The sequence below is a fragment of the Lolium rigidum genome, chromosome 7 (genome assembly GCF_022539505.1).
Source record: "Lolium rigidum isolate FL_2022 chromosome 7, APGP_CSIRO_Lrig_0.1, whole genome shotgun sequence".
NCBI classification, from domain to species: domain Eukaryota; kingdom Viridiplantae; phylum Streptophyta; class Magnoliopsida; order Poales; family Poaceae; genus Lolium; species Lolium rigidum.
This window is the reverse complement of record NC_061514.1, coordinates 264,173,762-264,194,381: the sequence shown is the minus strand read 5'-3', so window position 1 is coordinate 264,194,381 and position 20,620 is coordinate 264,173,762. Positions and strand designations below refer to the sequence as shown.

At 44.5% G+C, this 20,620-nt stretch overlaps 1 protein-coding gene across 1 annotated transcript; it reads left to right on the top strand.

Annotated features, from left to right (window-relative positions):
• Nucleotides 1-18,250: 18,250 nt before the first annotated feature.
• LOC124677318 (remorin 4.1-like) lies at nucleotides 18,251-19,954 on the top strand. The gene is made up of 2 exons (XM_047213317.1): nucleotides 18,251-19,233; nucleotides 19,388-19,954. The coding sequence occupies exons 1-2, from the start codon at nucleotides 18,487-18,489 to the stop codon at nucleotides 19,577-19,579; spliced, it is 939 nt and encodes a 312-aa protein (XP_047069273.1). The 5' UTR covers nucleotides 18,251-18,486; the 3' UTR covers nucleotides 19,580-19,954.
• The last annotated feature ends 666 nt before the right edge of the window (nucleotides 19,955-20,620 follow it).

Genomic DNA, 20,620 nt, shown 5'->3' with positions numbered 1-20,620 from the left:
TACACGCCATCGGCCCACCTCGTCGGCCCCAGGCTACGCCGCTTCCGCCTACTTAAAGCCTCCGTCGCGAAACCCACCGGCGAAGAACCACGATACGGAAAACCTTCCGGAGCCGCCGCCATCGCGAAGCCAAGATGCAGGGGACGGGAGTCTCTGTTCCGGCACCCTCGGCCGGGGCGAGGTGCCCGGAGGGCTGCTCCATCGGCTCTGCTGCCATCTCACCGCCATCTTCATCACCGGCTGCTGCTCCCATGAGGAGGAGTAGTTCTCCATCGAGGCTCGGGGCTGTACCGGTAGCTATGTGGTTCATCTCTCTCCTATGTGCTTCAATACAATAATCTCATGAGCTGCCTTACATGATTGAGATTCATATGATGATGCTTGTAATCTAGATGTCATTATGCTAGTCAAGTGAGTTTTACTTATGTGATCTCCGGAGACTCCTTGTCCCACGTGTGTAAAGGTGACGAGTGTGTGCACGTGTGGGTCTCTTAGGCTATATTTCACGAGAATACTTATTCATTGTTGAATGGCATAGTGAGGTGCTTATTTATATCTCTTTATGATTGCAATGTGTTTGTATCACAATTTATCTATGTGCTACTCTAGCAATGTTATTAAAGTAGTTTTATTCCTCCTGCACGTGTGCAAAGGTGACAGTGTGTGCTACGTGTTAGTTCTTGGTTTATGCTATGATCATGATCTCTTGTAGATTGCGAAGTTAACTATTGCTATGATAATATTGATGTGATCTATTCCTCCTACATATGCATGAAGGTGACAGTGTGCATGCTATGTTAGTACTTGGTTTAGTCTTTTGATCTATCTTACACTAAAGGTTACTAAAATATGAGCATTATTGTGGAGCTTGTTAACTCCGGCATTGAGGGTTCGTGTAATCCTACGCAATGTGTTCATCATCCAACAAGAGTGTAGAGTATGCATTTATCTGTTACGTTATGTGATCAATGTTGAGAGTGTCCACTAGTGAAAGTCTAATCCCTAGGCCTTGTTCCTAAATCTCGCTATCATTGCTTGTTTCTTGTTTTCTTGCGTTACTCTTGCTGCGTTACTACTGCTTGTTTCTTGTCCTGGGCAAAGCACTTTCTGAGTGCCGTTGCTACTACTTATTCATACCACCTGTATTTCACTATCTCTTCGCCGAACTAGTGCACCTATTAGGTGTGTTGGGGACACAAGAGACTTCTTGCTTTGTGGTTGCGGGGTTGCATGAGAGGGATATCTTTGACCTCTTCCTCCACGAGTTCGATAAACCTTGGGTGATCCACTTAAGGGAAACTTGCTTGCTGTTCTACAAACCTCTGCTCTTGGAGGCCCAACACTTGTCTACAAGAATAGAAGCTCCGTAGACATCAAGCACTTTTACGGCGCCGTTGCGAGGAGGAAAGGTAAAAAGGCACTCATACTACGGTCCCGGGTAAAGTATTTTTACGGCGCCGTTGTGTTTGTGCTCGAAGCTATTTCCTTTAGATCCTGCAATTGCATCTTTTTGTTTCTTGTTTACACTAGTTTGGCATAATGGACAACAATGAGCTTCTTATTCTATTTCCTGATTTAAAACATGGATTGTTTGATGCGAAAATTAAAAAACCTATGAAATCTTATTTGCATGCTTGGTAGTAATATTAGTATGAACGCTTTGAACACCATTGTTGATAATAATATAGAAAGTTCTAAGCTTGGGGAAGCTGGTTTTCATGATCTTTTTAGTCCCCCAAGCATTGAGGAGAAAATTTTCTTTGATGATACTTTGCCTCCTATTTATGATGATAAAAATAGTGGTCTTTTGCTACCTACTATGGAGGATAAAGCTTGTTATGATTATACTATGCCTCCTACACTTGATGAGAATAATAATGATAGCTACTTTGTTGAATTTGCTCCCGCTATTACTAATAAAATTGATTATGCTTATGTGGAGAGTAATAATTTTATGCATGAGACTCATGATAAGAATGCTTTATGTGATAGTTATATTGTTGAGTTTGCTCATGATGCTACTGAAAGTTATTATGAGAGAGGAAAATATGGTTGTAGAAATTTTCATGTTACTAAAACACCTCTCTATGTGCTGAAATTTTTGAAGCTACACTTGTTTTATCTTCCTATGCTTGTTACTTTGCTCTTCATGAACTTGTTTATTTACAAGATTCCTATGCATAGGAAGCATGTTAGACTTAAATGTGTTTTGAATTTGCCTCTTGATGCTCTCTTTTGCTTCAAATACTATTTCTTGCGAGTGCATCATTAAAACTGCTTGAGCCCATCTTAATGGCTATAAAAGAAAGAACTTCTTGGGAGATAACCCATGTGTTATTTTGCTACAGTACTTTGTTTTATATTTGTGTCTTGGAAGTTGTTTACTACTGTAGCAACCTCTCCTTATCTTAGTTTTATGTTTTGTTGTGCCAAGTAAAGTCTTTGATAGTAAAGTAAGTACTAGATTTGGATTACTGCGCAGTTCCAGATTTCTTTGCTGTCACGAATCTGGGTCTACCACCCTGTAGGAAGTTCAGAAAATTAAGCCAATTTACGAGCATGATCCTCAGATATGTACGCAACTTTCATTCAATTTGAGCATTTTCGTTTGAGCAAATCTGGTGGCCTAATAAAATCCATCTTTACGGACTGTTCTGTTTTGACAGATTCTGCCTTTTATTTCGCATTGCCTCTTTTGCTATGTTGGATGAATTTCTTTGATCCATTAATGTCCAGTAGCTTTATGCAATGTCCAGAAGTGTTAAGAATGATTGTGTCACCTCTGAACATGTGAATTTTTATTATGCACTAACCCTCTAATGAGTTGTTTCGAGTTTGGTGTGGAGGAAGTTTTCAAGGGTCAAGAGAGGAGGATGATATACTATGATCAAGGAGAGTGAAAGCTCTAAGCTTGGGGATGCCCGGTGGTTCACCCCTGCATATTCTAAGAAGACTCAAGCGTCTAAGCTTGGGGATGCCCAAGGCATCCCCTTCTTCATCGATAACATTATCGGGTTCCTCCCTTGAAACTATATTTTTATTCCGTCACATCTTATGCACTTTGCTTGGAGCGTCGGTTTGTTTTTGTTTTTGTTTTGTTTGAATAAAATGGATCCTAGCATTCACTTTATGGGAGAGAGACACGCTCCGCTGTAGCATATGGACAAGTATGTCCTTAGGCTCTACTCATAGTATTCATGGCGAAGTTTCTTCTTCGTTAATTTGTTATATGGTTGGAATTGGAAAATGCTACATGTAGTAACTCTAAAATGTCTTGGATAATTTGATACTTGGCAATTGTTGTGCTCATGTTTAAGCTCTTGCATCATATACTTTGCACCCATTAATGAAGAAATACTTAGAGCTTGCTAATTTGGTTTGCATATTTGGTTTCTCTAGAGTCTAGATAACATCTAGTATTGAGTTTTGAACAACAAGGAAGACGGTATGGAGTCTTATAATGTTTACAATATGTCTTTTATGTGAGTTTTGCTGTACCGTTCATCCTTGTGTTTGTTTCAAATAACCTTGCTAGCCTAAACCTTGTATCGAGAGGGAATACTTCTCATGCATCCAAAATACTTGAGCCAACCACTATGCCATTTGTGTCCACCATACCTACCTACTACATGGTATTTATCCGCCATTCCAAAGTAAATTGCTTGAGTGCTACCTTTAAAATTCCATCATTCACCTTTGCAATATATAGCTCATGGGACAAATAGCTTAAAAACTATTGTGGTATTGAATATGTACTTATGCACTTTATCTCTTATTAAGTTGCTTGTTGTGCGATAACCATGTTCACGGGACGCCATCAACTATTCTTTGTTGAATATCATGTGAGTTGCTATGCATGTCCGTCTTGTACGAAGTAAGAGAGATCTACCACCTTTATGGTTGGAGCATGCATATTGTTAGAGAAGAACTTTGGGCCGCTAACTAAAGCCATGATTCATGGTGGAAGTTTCGAGTTTTGGACATATATCCTCAATCTCATATGAGAATAATAATTGTTGCCACATGCTTATGCATTAAAGAGGAGTCCATTATCTGTTGTCCATGTTGTCCCGGTATGGATGTCTAAGTTGAGAATAATCAAAAGCGAGAAATCCAAAATGCGAGCTTTCTCCTTAGACCTTTGTACAGGGCGGCATGGAGGTACCCCATTGTGACACTTGGTTAAAACATGTGTATGTGCAAAGATCCGGTAGTCCAAGCTAATTAGGACAAGGTGCGGGCACTATTAGTATACTATGCATGAGACTTGCAACTTGTAAGATATAATTTACATAACTCATATGCTTTATTACTACCGTTGACAAAATTGTTTCATGTTTTCAAAATAAAAGCTCTAGCACAAATATAGCAATCGATGCTTTCCTCTTTGAAGGACCATTCTCTTTACTTTTATGTTGAGTCAGTTCACCTATCTCTCTCCACCTCAAGAAGCAAACACTTGTGATTAACTTGTGATTAACTGTGCATTGATTCTTACATATTTGCATATTGCACTTGTTATATTACTCTATGTTGACAATTATCCATGAGATATACATGTTACAAGTTGAAAGCAACCGCTGAAACTTAATCTTCCTTAGTGTTGCTTCAATACCTTTACTTTGATTTATTGCTTTTATGAGTTAACTCTTATGCAAGACTTATTAATACTTGTCTTGAAGTACTATTCATGAAAAGTCTTTGCTTTATGATTCACTTGTTTACTCATGTCATTACCATTGTTTTGATCGCTGCATTCACTACATATGTTTACAAATAGTATGATCAAGGTTATGATGGCATATCACTTCAGAAATTATCTTTGTTATCGTTTTACACTGCTCGGGACGAGCAGAACTAAGCTTAGGGATGCTTGATACGTCTCCGACGTATCGATAATTTCTTATGTTCTATGCCATATTATTGATGATACCTACATGTTTTATGCACACTTTATGTCATATTCGTGCATTTTCCGGAACTAACCTATTAACAAGATGCTGAAGTGCCAGTTCCTGTTTTCTGCTGTTTTTGGTTTCAGAAATCCTAGTAACGAAATATTCTCGGAATTGGACGAAACGAAGACCCAGGTTCCTATTTTCACCGGAAGCATCCAGAACACCCGAGAGCCGCCAGAGGGGGGCCCCGTGGGCCCCAGATGATAGGGTGGCGCGGCCCGGGCCACGGCCGCGCCGGCCTATGGTGTGGCCACCTCGTCGGCCCCCGACTCGCCTCTTCCGCCTACTTAAAGCCTCCGTCGCGAAACCCACGAGGCGAAGAAACCACGATACGGAAAACCTTCCGGAGCCGCCGCCATCGCGAAGCCAAGATCCGGGGGACGGGAGTCTCCGTTCCGGCACCCTGCCGGAGCGGGGAAGTGCCCCGGAAGGCTTCTCCATCGACACCGCTGCCATCTCCACCGCCATCTTCATCACCGCTGCTTGCTCCCATGAGGAGGGAGTAGTTCTCCATCGAGGCTCGGGGCTGTACCGGTAGCTATGTGGTTCATCTCTCTCCTATGCGCTTCAATACAATAATCTCATGAGCTGCCTTACATGATTGAGATTCATATGATGATGCTTGTAATCTAGATGTCATTATGCTAGTCAAGTGAGTTTTACTTATGTGATCTCACGGAGACTCCTTGTCCCACGTGTGTAAAGGTGACGGTGTGTGCACAGTGTGGGTCTCTTAGGCTATATTTCACAGAATACTTATTCACCTGTTGAATGGCATAGTGAGGTGCTTATTTATATCTCTTTATGATTGCAATGTGTTTGTATCACAATTTATCTATGTGCTACTCTAGCAATGTTATTAAAGTAGTTTTATTCCTCCTGCACGTGTGCAAAGGTGACGATGTGTGCACGTGTTAGTACTTGGTTTATGCTATGATCATGATCTCTTGTAGATTGCGAAGTTAACTATTGCTATGATAATATTGATGTGATCTATTCCTCCTACATATGCATGAAGGTGACGAGTGTGCATGCTATGTTAGTACTTGGTTTAGTCTTTTGATCTATCTTACACTAAAGGTTACTAAAATATGAGCATTATTGTGGAGCTTGTTAACTCCGGCATTGAGGGTTCGTGTAATCCTACGCAATGTGTTCATCATCCAACAAGAGTGTAGAGTATGCATTTATCTGTTCGTTATGTGATCAATGTTGAGAGTGTCCACTAGTGAAAGTCTAATCCCTAGGCCTTGTTCCTAAATACGCTATCGCTTGCTTGTTTCTTGTTTTCTTTGCGTTACTACTGCTGCGTTACTACTTGCGTGTTTCTTGTCCTGGGCAAAGCACTTTTACGGTGCCGTTGCTACTACTTATTCATACCACCTGTATTTCACTATCTCTTCGCCGAACTAGTGCACCTATTAGGTGTGTTGGGGACACAAGAGACTTATTGCTTTGTGGTTGCGGGGTTGCATGAGAGGGATATCTTTGACCTCTTCCTCCCTGAGTTCGATAAACCTTGGGTGATCCACTTAAGGGAAACTTGCTGCTGTTCTACAAACCTCTGCTCTTGGAGGCCCAACACTGTCTACAAGAATAGAAGCTCCCGTAGACATCACTCCCCTCCTCTTGGCCGGCCTTGGTGGCGAGGGAGGTGGTGTGGGTGGTCGCAAAGTTGCCAGAAGCTGGAGATGGTGGTCTGGTGGACATCCTCCTCCTCGAGCGAATCACATGGTGAACCACGTCGTCGCCATGATCTTCGGCCAACAAGGTGGCCCAAAATCTACCTCCAAGACGGAGGCCCTCTGGATCAGCCGTTGGAGCTCGACGCCTCCACGAGACCAAGTGGTTCGTCCCCGGCCTCATGGAAGCAGCCAACGACTGGATCTTGGCGTCGGTCGAGAGCTTTCGAGCAAACTGCTCTCGGAGCTCGGCGGAAACGCCTTGAGCTCACCGGCGTCCGGCAGAAGAGACACGCCTGTCCTTGATCGCTTTTCATCTTCTCCTGCTGGGGTGTTTTATGTAAAAAAGAAGGCCATTTCTTCAAATATTTGGTTTTATAGGGCAATAGATGATAAAGTGTCTTCTTGTAAAATCTACCTGCCACGTGCTAAGCAATGAAAGTTTCACCGGGGCCGTTGACCCCACCTGTGTTAAAAAAAAAAACTATGCATCGAAGCGCTAGCCTAGGGCCCAATGTTCAAGAAATCGTTAATCGTTAATTTATTGGTCGACCTTAAAATGAAGATTAGTCGCTTATCGACTGATTAGTCGATTTTATCGGTTGACCATTTATCAACTTATTTTCTATAAATCCTATTTTTTAGCACTAAATGTTTTGTAGTATGCTATGTAATATTAATAGTCGGGAATTGAACACAAGTATTACCTTGTTTACTTACATTTGAATCAATAAAAATGAAAAATTTGAGCCAATGCACGATACTATAAGTCTAATATACCAAATTTTTACAAAATTCCGGTGCAAATTGGCTGAAATATCATCCATCAGACTGAAAACCAGGTGAAATATCGGGTATCAGAGCGAAAATCGGCCAAATATCGGTGCCGACGATAAATTAGCCGATATGCTGGAATCTTATCGGTTACCACCAGATTTATAATAAATCGGTACAACAGATAACAATGCCACTGGTAAAATTAAATGTTTTCTGCGCGAACATAAATGATCACTTTGCATCTTTTACATGAGAGGCTAAAGATACCCTAATCACTTCAACTTCAACTGAGAGCAAGTACAACAAGAGTGAGTCAGCAGGCTATAGCCTTTAAAATATCATCAAAATATGAGGTGGAAGAGAGAGAGAAGAGGAGAGAGAGGGGAGCAAGTGCTTCAGCCGTCGCGCGGCTATAACACAGCAAACGAGGAAAAGAGCCTTACATGCAGCCAAGACCCAGTAGCATGCATGCGTTGAGGAATTACTTTTTGATTAGAAGAGCTCACCTAATAGCCAATCTAATAGCCAGCTTATTGCATGGGTGAGCTTTAAGCTAGCTCTATGTGACATGGCATAGCTTTAGAGCCAGCAGTCGGCTCTTTTATTAAACATGCTCTGAGGCGGATTATTAATCAAAAAAAACTGAGGTGGATTACACACGTGGCAGACTGGTAGTCTACGGGGAATCTCCTGCCCCGTCCTCTCCGGATCCTTCTCAATCTCTCGTGATGTATCCCCGTGAGACGTTCCTTCCTTGGCGCTGAAGTCTCGTGATTCTTCGAAACGTTCATTCGCGCTCCGACCACGTCAAAGGAAAAGGCACAGATTCGACATTCCAAACAGCCTGTAAAGTAAATTGTCCACCTGGCTTTTCGCGGGTTTGACAGCTACGACGTGCATGTCACGACGGGCTTAGTTTTGCCGTGCGTGATCGATCGAGCCTTGCACCACACTGTGATGTATGCTCGGTCGGATCCAGTCAGGGCTCACGAGTTGCTATCCTGCCTCCAGCGATTTACAAGCACAAATATCTGCGTAGAAACACTCTGCTTCGTATTCACGGTTTTCTGTGAGTAGAAGGGGTTTATCGTTTTGACTGCGGCGTTTTGGATCTTGGACTACATGGACCCCTTTTATTCATTATTTTTTTGAAAAATGCAATATTTGAAAGTTTAAAAATCCAGAAAAAGATCATGTGCGTAGAGTGTGATGTATTCTACCAATATGTTAAATACAACATGAAATATCTATATTTGGCTGACAAATTTTTTGATAAAATATGACATCTATAGTAGTATAGTAGTTAAGAGTGCAAAAATTCAAATTACAAATCATGGCTCACAAGTCTCATACTTTTTCTCCAACCCTATTTTCTGGTTTTTGATTGGTCATCTTCATTCCACGAGTCTGCCAATATACGATGTTAGGGCATCTTCAAGTGACCTTCCCAAACGGATCGAGGCTATCCGAACGTGCCCACGCGACAGGGGTGACGGCCCAACGGGGCGACCCAAATGGATCCTCATACATGAGCCACTTCCCAGCGGTGCGACACAAATGGATCCTCATACATGAGCCACGGACCAGCTGTGCGACGACTCCAACAGTGATACCAATTTTCATGGCGATGACAACCCTCATACATGAGCACAACGAGGGAGGCAGCTGCCACAGTTCAGGGGCATTGTCAACTCTTCAAAGGACTACTTCCATCCCATAGATACACTCTGCTCGGAGCACAAATTTCGGCGTTGTTTCCAATATCAATGAAGTTGTTCATGACTATTCTCGATGCCGTGAGAGACCATGATTCGAATACAAGAACGATGTCACTAGTAAGATTGGCTTCACTTCTTACCAAAAATGTTTCACATACTTGCATATGGTGTTGTTGGTGAGCTTGCTGATGAGTACATATGCATGACTTAGTCAAATGTTTCTGACACCACATAGATGTTGTCAATCAACGAGTCAATGGGGTTTTCTGGGATACTTGGAAGCATAAATTGCATGCATTCATAGTGAAAGAATTATCTTTTTGCTTGGCATGGACAATATAGCAGGCATGTGGATGGGTGCACTGTTATTCTTGAGGTTGTTGAGTCAAAATATATTTGGATTTGACACTGTTTCTTCGGCATGACAGATTTTCACAATAGCGTCAACGTGCTCCAACACTCTCCATTCTCTAGGCGTGGAAAAGCAATGCTTCGGTAGTTCACTATAAGATCAGTGGCCATGCATGGAACAAGAGTATTACGTAGTTGATGGCATCTATTCTAATTATGTTACATTTTTTAGAGCAACCACATATTTCATTAATAGAAACTGAAGTTACACGAGTGAACAAACGTGGAAACTACCAGATAGACCAGAAGAAAACATTTCTCCTGAAAATTTTGTGAAAAAAATCCTAAAGCACAGAAGTAAACAAAGCTATGTACTCGCCGAAGAGAGCAACAGCCGCAAAACTCCAACACCGCCTAGACGCGTATTGGAAGGGACACCGAGCCTCCACCATTGCCAGATACAAAAGAAACCATCTCCAGCGAGGCTTTGTGAGTCGATGAATAGGCCCGCTGCAAGCAGCTAGGCACATGTCGTTGTGGCACGTCGACCGGGGGACATCCCCGTGCTATCTTGGACCAAGATCCGCCGCATCCCGCTGACGATGTCGAGGAATAATGGCAAATCCACCACCCCCGGACCATCATCCTTGCCCCAGAGCACCCACCTCGCCCCGCCCCCCCCCCCCCAGCGGTGTCGACAAATGCCAGCAACGCGTCAAGAAACAGATCTCGCCAGATCTAAAAAAAAGGCGAGAATACCACGCTGCCGATCTGAAAGATCGACAAGCACACGTTGCCAACAACTCCGAGACACCAACATGAAGGTCGCCGCCGGTGTGGAGACTATCCGCAACTATGAAGAAAAGAAACGTAAGAGGTTTGCGAGTAAATAAGAGGCTTGTCAGAAGGTTGTGGAGCGGACATTCGATGTGCTGCAATCTCGGTGGGCTATTGTTCGGCACCCTCAAAGAATACAGAGCTATAAGACCATGTGGAAGGCGATGACTGATTATGTGATCATGCACTATATAATCGTTGAGGATGAGCGTAATGATAGTCTCCTTGACCAAGGGTGGCTGTTTCAGAATGAATTGGTTAATCCTCAACCTTCCACCATGTGCATCATGAGATCCATGATCGGAACACTCACAGTCTAACTTCAAACGGATTTGATTGAGCATACTTGGACTCAAGTGGAAAACCAGTAGTCATCTGATCTTATTTTATTTGTTTTATTTGCTTGTGAACTATGTTGTTCATTTATTTATATACTATTTAAATTTAGGTGGTGGTGAATTATATTATTGCTTTCTATTCAAAGTGGTCGAATTATTAGTGAAATACTAAAACAAAGGGGGCTAAAATGGCCATGAGAAACTTAGGGTAACGATGTAGGGGGTATTGCCTTGGCACCGTACAAGGGCCGGCATATGACATATATATATAGGGGTAGTTTACAGAGATGTATACGGTTGGTTTATATACAACACCATACCGATACGTGTACAATATACAGTTTATCACCCTCCCTCAATCTCAACCAGGAGTATCAAGGTTGAGATTGTGTCTACAGAACCGAAACAATGGCAAAGGGAGAGGTTTAGTGAATATATCAGGTAGCTGATCCTTGGAGGAGATTAATCGAATCTGCAGAAGCTTCCGAGCAACCCTTTCTCGAACAAAATGGAAATCCACCTCTATGTGCTTAGTACGATCATGAAACACAGGATTCGATGAGAGGAAAGTTGCTCCAATATTGTCACACCATAAGACTGGTGGACGTCTCTGAGACACTCCAAGTTCAGCCAGTAAAGCCTGTACCCAAATCACCTCTGCAGTGGCATTAGCGAGTGCTTTATACTCAGACTCTGTACTGGAACGAGATACTGTGGCCTGTTTACGAGCACTCCAGGAAACAGGTTACCACCATAGAAGATGGCATATCCCCCGGTTGATCGCTGATCATCAGAATTACCAGCCCAATCCGCATCAGAAAAAGCAGACAGAAGATCAGGAGACGAGGTGGGACGTCTCAACAACACACCATGTGACAAGGTGCCCTGGACATAGCGCAAGATACGCTTAACTGCTGCCCAATGAGAACATCGTGGTGCAGAGAGATATTGACAAACCTTGTTCACAGCAAATGATAAGTCAGGTCTTGTCATGGTAAGATACTGTAAACCACCAACAATACTGCGATAGCGTGTAGACTCGTCAGCTGAAAGTAGTGTACCATCTGTAGAGCTAAGCTTATCAGTGGAACACATTGGTGTAGAAACCGGAGTGGACTTATCAAGACCAGCCCGTCGCAGGAGCTCCAGTGCATACTTATGCTGACTCAGATGGAGACGACCAGGAGAACGGTGCACTTCAATACCAAGGAAGTAATGTAATTCTCCAAGATCCTTGAGCGCAAATGAGGTACCAAGCTGATGGAGGAGGCAATCAGTAGCAGCAGATGAGGAGCTGACTACAGAGCATGCCAAGTTCGAGGAGCCTGTTTAAGTCCATAAAGAGCCTTGTGAAGACGACACAGATACTGAGGGTGTGAATGATCCTCAAAGCCAGGAGGTTGACGCATATAAACCTCTTCTTCAAGGACTCCATGTAAGAAGGCATTCTGAATATCCAACTGCCGAAGATGCCACCCCTGAGTGAGAGCCATAGATAGAAGAAGACGAATAGTAGTCGGTTTAACAACCGGACTGAAGGTATCTTCATAGTCAAGGCCATAGCGTTGCTTGAATCCTTTAGCAACCAATCGAGCCTTATACCGCTCGATAGTACCATCTGACTTCTGCTTGATCTTAAACACCCATTTGCAGTCAATGATGTTGACACCAGGCCGAGGAGGAACAAGCTGCCAAGTTTTGTTGGTCTGTAGAGCTGAGAATTCAGCTTCCATAGCTGCACGCCAGTGAGCACATCTCATGGCGTCAAGATGACTACGAGGCTCGGTATGAACAAGATTATCCGTACGAGCAGTATGCCATGCAATGGTTCCATCAGTGCGTGTCTTGGGCTGGCGGACACCACGCATTAGGCGCGTGGTAACACCTGGGCGAGGAGCAGGGGCAGGCGATGAAGAGCGCAGGGGGCAACGTGGTCGACATAGCCGAACCAGGCGACGGCGCAGATGAGCCATCGGGCGGAGGTGGGCCGGAAGAGGGAGTAGGCAGGCCATCATCAGCCTGAGTTGTATCACCAGATGAGTAGTGCACGTGATCGTCGTGCATGCGATCAACGTCGCTGTGCACCTGGGCGCGATCCGAGACGCCCTCCATGTGCTCATCAAGTAATTCCAGGCGAACGCCACGCCCCAAACCTGCACCATGGTTAGGCAATAGGGACGGAGTATATGCAGCATCAACAAATTGGTCAGGGAGTAAAGGAGTAGTGGAATTAGAGGGTATGGCGGAAGGAATGGTAACATGAGAGAAGGGAAACACCGTTTCATCAAAAACAACATCCCGAGAGATATAGACTCGATTTGTAGGAATATGAAGACACTTGTAACCCTTGTGCATGGAACTGTAACCAAGGAAGACACATTGTTTGGACCGAAACTCGAGTTTGCGTTGATTGTAAGGTCGAAGATGCGGCCAACACGCACACCCGAACACCTTAAGAAAGGTATAATCAGGCACTTCGCCCAAGAGACGCTCAAGAGGTGTTTGCATATTGATCACGCGACTTGGGAGTCTATTTATAAGGAAGCAAGCGGTGGAGAAAGCATCACTCCAAAACCGATATGGAACATAAGCATGTGCAAGAAGAGTCAACCCAGTTTCAACAATGTGTCGATGTTTTCTTTCAGCAGTGCCATTTTGTTGATGTGTATGAGGACAAGACACTCCATGAGAGATGCCAAGATCAGTAAAGAACTTGTTTAACTTGTGGTACTCACCACCCCAGTCAGATTGTACATGCAAAATTTTCTTATTTAGAAGGCGTTCAACATGTTTTTGAAATTGAAGAAACACATGAAACACATCAGACTTTCTTTTAAGCAAATAGAGCCATGTAAAGTGACTGTATGCATCAATAAAACTAACATAGTATTCATGTCCACTAACAGAAACTTGGGCAGGTCTCCATACATCAGAATAGATAATCTCAAGAGGAACTGTAGTGACACGAGTAGACAATGAAAAAGCTAACTGATGACTTTTGCCCTGCTGACAGGCATCACAAACTACAGCTTTATTGACTGACACGGATGGGAGCTCATGGCGGTGTAAAACATGTTGAACTATAGGAACTGCTGGATGACCTAGGCGTGAGTGCCACTGCTCGCGAGAAACCTTGACACCACTAAAGACTTGCTTGATAGACGACACATCGAGGTTATAGAGTCCTCCACGGCAACCCCCTCTAAGAAGAACCCTTCTCGTGACGCGATCCTTAACAAGAAAATACCAAGGGTGAAATTCAAAGAAGACATTATTATCAAGTGCAAACTTTTTAACCGAGAGGAGATTGCGAGTGACAGAAGGAACATGGAAAATATTACGGAGGTGGAGATTATGAGATAATGAAGGAATAGTGGAATGACCAATATGTGTAATGCGCATACCTGATCCGTTGGCGGTTTGGACTTGATCCTTCCCAAGGTAGGGCTCCCTCATGGTGAGCTTGTCAAGATCATTGGTGAAGTGATCTATCGCTGCCGTGTCCGCATACCAAGCCGGATCTATCGGATAGGATGGAGTAGTACCATAGGAGGTGTTGTTGGCAGTAGGAGTGGTAAAAGCCACCAACTGTCGATCCTTGTAACGCCCATCATTGCCAGCGCCAAGGAAGTCAGGATTATATCGCTTGAAACAGCACGAGGCAACGTGTCCAGTCTTGGTGCAAATCTGGCAAATAGGACGACCACCACCACCAGAGGAGCCACTACCACCACCACTGCCACGCGACACACTTTCCTGGCCGCGTTGCTGATTGGAAGATGGAGGTGTTTGCTTGGAGTAGGGCGGCGAGGTTGGGTGTTGTGAAGCAGACGGAAACGGACCACCATGCCCACGGTAGTTGAGGTGAGCCATGTGAACATCCGCTCCAAGATCAGCATGGCGAGCCTCCATCCATTGTTCGGTATTGAGGAGCTGCGCATACACATCACGGATAGGCATCGGATCAGTGAGAGCCCTAGAAGAGACCAGCTGAACAAGAGCATCATACTGCTCATCTAGGCCGGCACAGAGGTAGCCCGTGAACTCATCAGCACGCAAGGGCTGGCCAATGGAGGCCAACATGTCTGCCTTGGACTGAATCTCATTGAAGAAGACCGAGGCCGTTTTGTTCAGCTTCTTCGCCTTGTGGAGTTTAGCGCGGATCGCCATGGCGCGCGCAGTAGACTGGGAGGCAAAGCTGCAGGCCAGGGTTTGCCACGCCTCATGCGATGTAGTCACCATCGTCATCATCCCGAGGACAGATTCATGAAGAGAACAGACAATGGCTGACAGAATTGCCTGATCTTGTTGATGCCAGGCCGAAAACAGGGGATTGGGGATGGTTGCAGGAGCGCCGTCCTCCTTGGCCGCCGGATTCGGCAGTGTCTCGGACGGGCATGCAAGGGATCCATCCACGAACCCAAAAAGAAGATTGCTTCGAAGTATTGGGACAACCTGTGTCCTCCAGTAGATGTAGTTTTCCGAGGTGAGCCTGACGGTGATCTGGTTCGCCAGGCTGATCGGCGACGTCGGAATCACGGAGGTGACAGTGGAGGAACCCGCCATGGTCGACCTGTACAGGCCGGGAGAGGCGGAGCTGTTAGCACCTGAAGACACGTCGGAGGTAACACCTTATTTGAGCTGCTGGAGACATTGTCATGTGGTGTGTCAACTCTCTCGTCATAAAAACAAGCGCGTATTCTCAGCAGAAAGCCATAAACCCAACACATGCTTAGATCGAAGCCGACCGTGGCAATGTCGCCTCAACAACTAATAACGCCTCATGCACCTGACGGGTTTGTTCGTTTCGGCCGGCGAGCGGCGACTCGTGAGCCTCCTCGCAGAAGATGCTTCCCTCGAACTATTTTTTTTTCTCTTTAAGGGTCCCTCGAAATAATGCTCTCTACCAAACGCATCTGGGCCGGATACGCGAGGGTAAGGGCCCAGCTTGGCTGCGCCAACCGGTTAAATAAAACCGCAGGGACTGGGCCCGCCTATAATGGAGCTATCGAGCTTGGGGCCCACGCGACGTTGCCGCTAATTTTGCCACCACGTCTTTGTTTGCTAATTGCATTTGCATGCGGTCAATTCCCACCGCTTTTCGTTCCGTGACAGTGAAATGTGTTACCGCGGCCGACCACGTTTTATCAGGGCGACCACGTCTAATCCCCATGATAAAACGCCAAGCGAATGTCTCTATATGATTAGTACCGAGAGTTGGTTGTCCAGTCCAGTCCTGAGCATGACACGATCTCATTTTCCCGCGCACACGACGCGGTAGACAGAGCGTTTAACTTTCTTTGCTTGTGCTAGGCAGTAATTAAATAAATTTGTAACCGGTTCTTTTTTTAGGGTTATGAACCTGGTGGGTTGCTTGCTCGTAATTTTCTATTTACTCACATCTAGTCATACGTCTGATATCGTCGGAAGGTATTCCTTTACAAGGTACTACCTTCATCCCAAGACTTAAGGTATATTTTTTTCAGAAAGTCAAATTATATTAAGTTTGACTAAGTTTTTATAAAATCATTAACATGAAAGTACAAAATCAATATCATTAGATAGACAATGAAATACATTTTCATATGGTACCTACAAAATATCATATTTGTTTATAAATTCTTCTAAAAATTTGGTCAAACTTTACTTTGTTTGACTTTCTGGAAAAATATAGGCTTTCAGCCTTGGGATGAAGGTAGTACAATCTAGATAAATGTATCATGATATGTTGTGGTATTTACTTAAATATATTCAAACCCGTATACACATCTATGTGTACACCATAATTTTGAAAGTGTCAATCCCTACATAATTCATTTCAATGATCTTTTTAGGGGACATTGTCTTCTAAACAAACTGAAAACACATTTCTATTGACATTGTAAAGGGATAAAATTAGCACATAATCCATTCATTCCATTTTAATTGACATCCTAAAAAATACAAACTAGTATTAAATTTATTAGTAATACTTAGATATGTAAAAGACGAATCCAAGCTACATTGAGAGTAGCGATAGATAGCAGTACCGCTTCGCTTCATGTGTTCTTGTTGACTTAAAATTAGGATATAGATTAATATGGAACAAAAATTTGGTCTAGAATGTAAATTAAAACTGAACGGAGGGAGTAGCAAGGAATATCATTAAACCGTACACATCATAACACTTAATAGATAACATCTTAATTAATAGTTACTAGCATGGTTATGGCTAACTAAACATAATATCGGGCTTGTAGTTATGGTTAAATAATATTCTATAAAAGCACAAATGTTTAGTATAAAAAAAATATTGGGGTTATTAGACTAGCTTCTAGGGCGACATACAAAATCAAGAAGACCAAACAAAAAATATGATCTAACATAGTAGAAAATGACAATTTAAGACGCACTATCTTCGAGAAATGAGAATTTATTTTTTGTTCAGGGTTGGGAATGAAATTGGCATTGCCATAAAACAGCACAACAAGTATCAAAATTATAATAAAAATTATTTCTATAATCATGCATAGGTTTTGAGCATGATGTTCTTCCTATGTTGGTGAAATTTTTTTATCTTGATTGTAGTCTATATATTTGTAAACTTGTATTTCAGAATAATCAACTTGCACTCTAGTTGATGGGACTTTCATGATTCTACTTTTTAAAAACAACCTTGCATTTTTTACTATCAACATCTCCTTTGGTTTGAGAACGATATATTTGTCATGTTTCAAAATGTTTCATTAGGTTTTAATTTTGACAACCATCAGAATATTTTTCGAGAATACACCATACACCTCTCCATGGTGTATTCTCGATTTTTTTTTACAACCATCAAAAAGCCAACCCAAAAGTTCACCTGATCTGAAACTCGATAAAACTAGTATGATTTCACATCTATATCTTGAAGAAACTTAGTTTTATTTATGAAAGTGATTTTTATAGTCAAAACCCAACAAGTTAATCTACAAAGGGACAATGATGATTCAAGAGCCACAAAAATCAGTTTAGGTTGTGATGAATGGTAGGTTTCAAGATTTATTGAACATGAATAGAGAATCAAAAGGTGAAAGGTTCTTCATCTTGCAACCTACAGGAAACTCAATCCTTATATGTGGAGCGTGTGTTACTCTCACGGTAGTAACTACTCCACATGATTACACAAAGATGGGAAACTCTCTGCAGTCTCTGTCAACTAGCATCACTATTTTTGTATACCATGACCGGCAGCGTACATTAGTTGGTCTATGGTACACCAGCTGCCCTAATTCTCGCTTGTGATGTATGTACAAAATAAAATACTACTTCTGGCTTTGGTAACCCTTAATTATGGTTGCTCATTCGTACATAATCCATCCAAACACGCAAAAGGCAAAGAGGTGGCAAAAGAAAATTATCTGGTGCTAAGTTGGGCGTAACGGAAATATGATAGTGTGAGTCAGCGCACTTTGCCCACGCGACCCTTGCGCTCCCAGAAAACAAACAAAACCTCCCAGAACAAGAAAGCGCGACGAAGCCGCCCGAAAGGCGAAGGAAATGGAAGCAAAAATAGGAAAATATCCAAAAATCTCGACCCCAAGTGCGGCTCCTCTCACTCTGATCCTTGAGCGCGCGCCATTGGTGGGCGCCTCCACTGCCACAATCTGGCCTCTATTTAACAAGGCTCCTTGCGCCACCATCCAACTCATCACTCACCACCGCACCACACCACACCACACCAGAGCGCGCAGCTCGATCGATCGCGTCTGGAGCTCACAAATTAATCGCAGATGGTTTCATGTGTGCTAGGTGCTTAGCGCATTAGCGGCTGATCGAGGTTGGTACGATTTGGGTGCGGTGCCACATGTTGAGTGGACAGACGGCGATTAGTGGTAGCAGCAGCAGCCTCGCCGTCGTCGTCTTCGAGCAGGGGAGCGGGAGCCGGGAGGAGACCAGCTGGGAGCGGCAGCAGCGGGTGATCGAGGAGGAGGGGGAGCCGGAGTTCAGGGACATCCACGCGGTGAGCCCGCCGCGGGCGCTGACGTCGTCGTACCGCCGGAGCCGGCCGGGGAGCAGGGACTCGTGGGGGTCCGCGGCGGGAGCAGGAGGGAGCAGGCACACGTCGATCCGCTCCATCGGGAGCGACACCGCCCCCAGCGAGCCCTTCCCTAGTATGAGCAGGGAGTTCTCCGCTATGGTCGCCGCAGCAGCCAGCGTCAACGCCGCCTCCGCCGCAGCAGCGGCTAACGGGAACGAGCATGTAGCCAACGGCGCCGGGGACGTCGACGGGCTGGGGAGGATTGGGGAGGAGGAGCTGGAGGAGACGAACCCGCTGGCCATCGTGCCGGACAACAACCCCATCCCGTCTCCGCGCCGGGCGACGACGCCGCGCCCGGTGACCGGCGGCGAGGTGGTTGTGGCCGGCGCGGGACAGGGCGACGAGGTGTCGGTGGGGCAGGTCAAGAAGGAGGAGGTGGAGTGCAAGATCGCCGCGTGGCAGATCGCCGAGGTCGCCAAGGTCAACAACCGCTTCAAGCGGGAGGAGGTCGTCATCAACGGATGGGAAGGCGACCAGGTCGAGAAGGCCAGCGCATGGCTCAACAAGTACGAGGTACAGAAAAGCCTCCTATCAGTCCAATCCAATCTTCTTCGGTTCTTCCCCATCAGTTCGAGTTCGAGTGTTCGACGCCATTAATTAATCCCCACTAGCTTAGGTTCTGAACCAGTTCTTGACGGTGTTACTAATTAATTTCTTGGGTGTGCAGAGGAAGCTGGAGGAGAAGCGGGCCAAGGCGATGGAGAAGGCGCAGAACGAGGTGGCCAAGGCCCGGCGGAAGGCGGAGGACAAGCGCGCGTCGGCGGAGGCCAAGAGGGGCACCAAGGTCGCGCGCGTGCTGGAGCTCGCAAACTTCATGAGGGCCGTCGGGAGGGCGCCCACCAAGCGCTCCTTCTTCTGAACTGCTCTGCTCCTTCTCCACTATTCTCCCGCCACTTCGCTTCTTTTTATTTTTCTCGCCGTCGTTGGATCGTTCACCGCTTCGCTTCGCCGGACCAGTGCTCTGCTGCTCCTGCGACTGCTGCTTGCTGTGTGGAACTCTTGTTTTAGTGCTGTATCCACATGTCTGGTGTATCATTATCATCATTTTTTTTCTTCCTTTCTTGTGTTTGATAAGGTGTATTACAAAGTGAGAAGTACATAGCATAAAAATGTGAGAGTGTGCTCTGCCTGCTGAGCGAGTCTTAGGGCAAGAGCTGCCTGTAATTTGTTTTGTCATCAAGGATTGTGTATGTCAATATGAACAAGATAATGCACTGAATTACTGTTCTGTGTACATTTGCAAGCCGGCCTTCTGAATCGATCACCAGTTTCTTGTTTTCTGTTTTTGATACTATTGGTCATTTATACTTCGTCTAAACTGAATAGTGTTTCTCTGTCCCCCAGCACCTTGTCCTGCTTCCTTTATGGTTTCCTAAATGCTCAACTAACAGCATCTTTTGACATAAAGCTTTGAGCCCCACTGTAACTGAAGAAGAGTGCCTTCTGTTTTGACTTCTGAAGATCTACCGAAGAGTACCCGAGCAAAGAGTAATTTGGATGTTAAGTACTGAACCTCTTGAACATTGTGCCTTGATGCTAGCATGCGACCTACCGGTCACTTTGAACAACCGAAAGTGTGTTGGTCGATGGGACTGCCCTGGTCAGTTGTCCGGCCGAACGAGAATTAGGAAACAGATTGCAGATTTGGATACCGTCCTGGATTGATGACAGTTCTGCTCAGTAAAGACGTCCAATTCACAAGGTGGGAGCCTGAGAGAAATAGCCGTCATGAAGCATGTATAAGGAATCTGAATGTATCCATAATCCATGGCAACTCGGAGATAATTTGTAGGTATACGTCTATAGTCTGCTATTGCTAGATATATATCTGTATTCCAAGTTAGGCACTCTCAGCAAAACTAACATAGCAGCATTGCATCCTAAAGCGAGTGTAGCCTGT

Bases quoted from the DNA above. Each gene is read 5' to 3' on its own strand.
- LOC124677318 (XM_047213317.1), top strand. From the start codon at position 18,487: ATGTTGAGTGGACAGACGGCGATTAGTGGTAGCAGCAGCAGCCTCGCC. The intron at 19,234-19,387 runs GTACAGAAAAGC...TTGGGTGTGCAG, and splicing joins CATGGCTCAACAAGTACGAG to AGGAAGCTGGAGGAGAAGCG.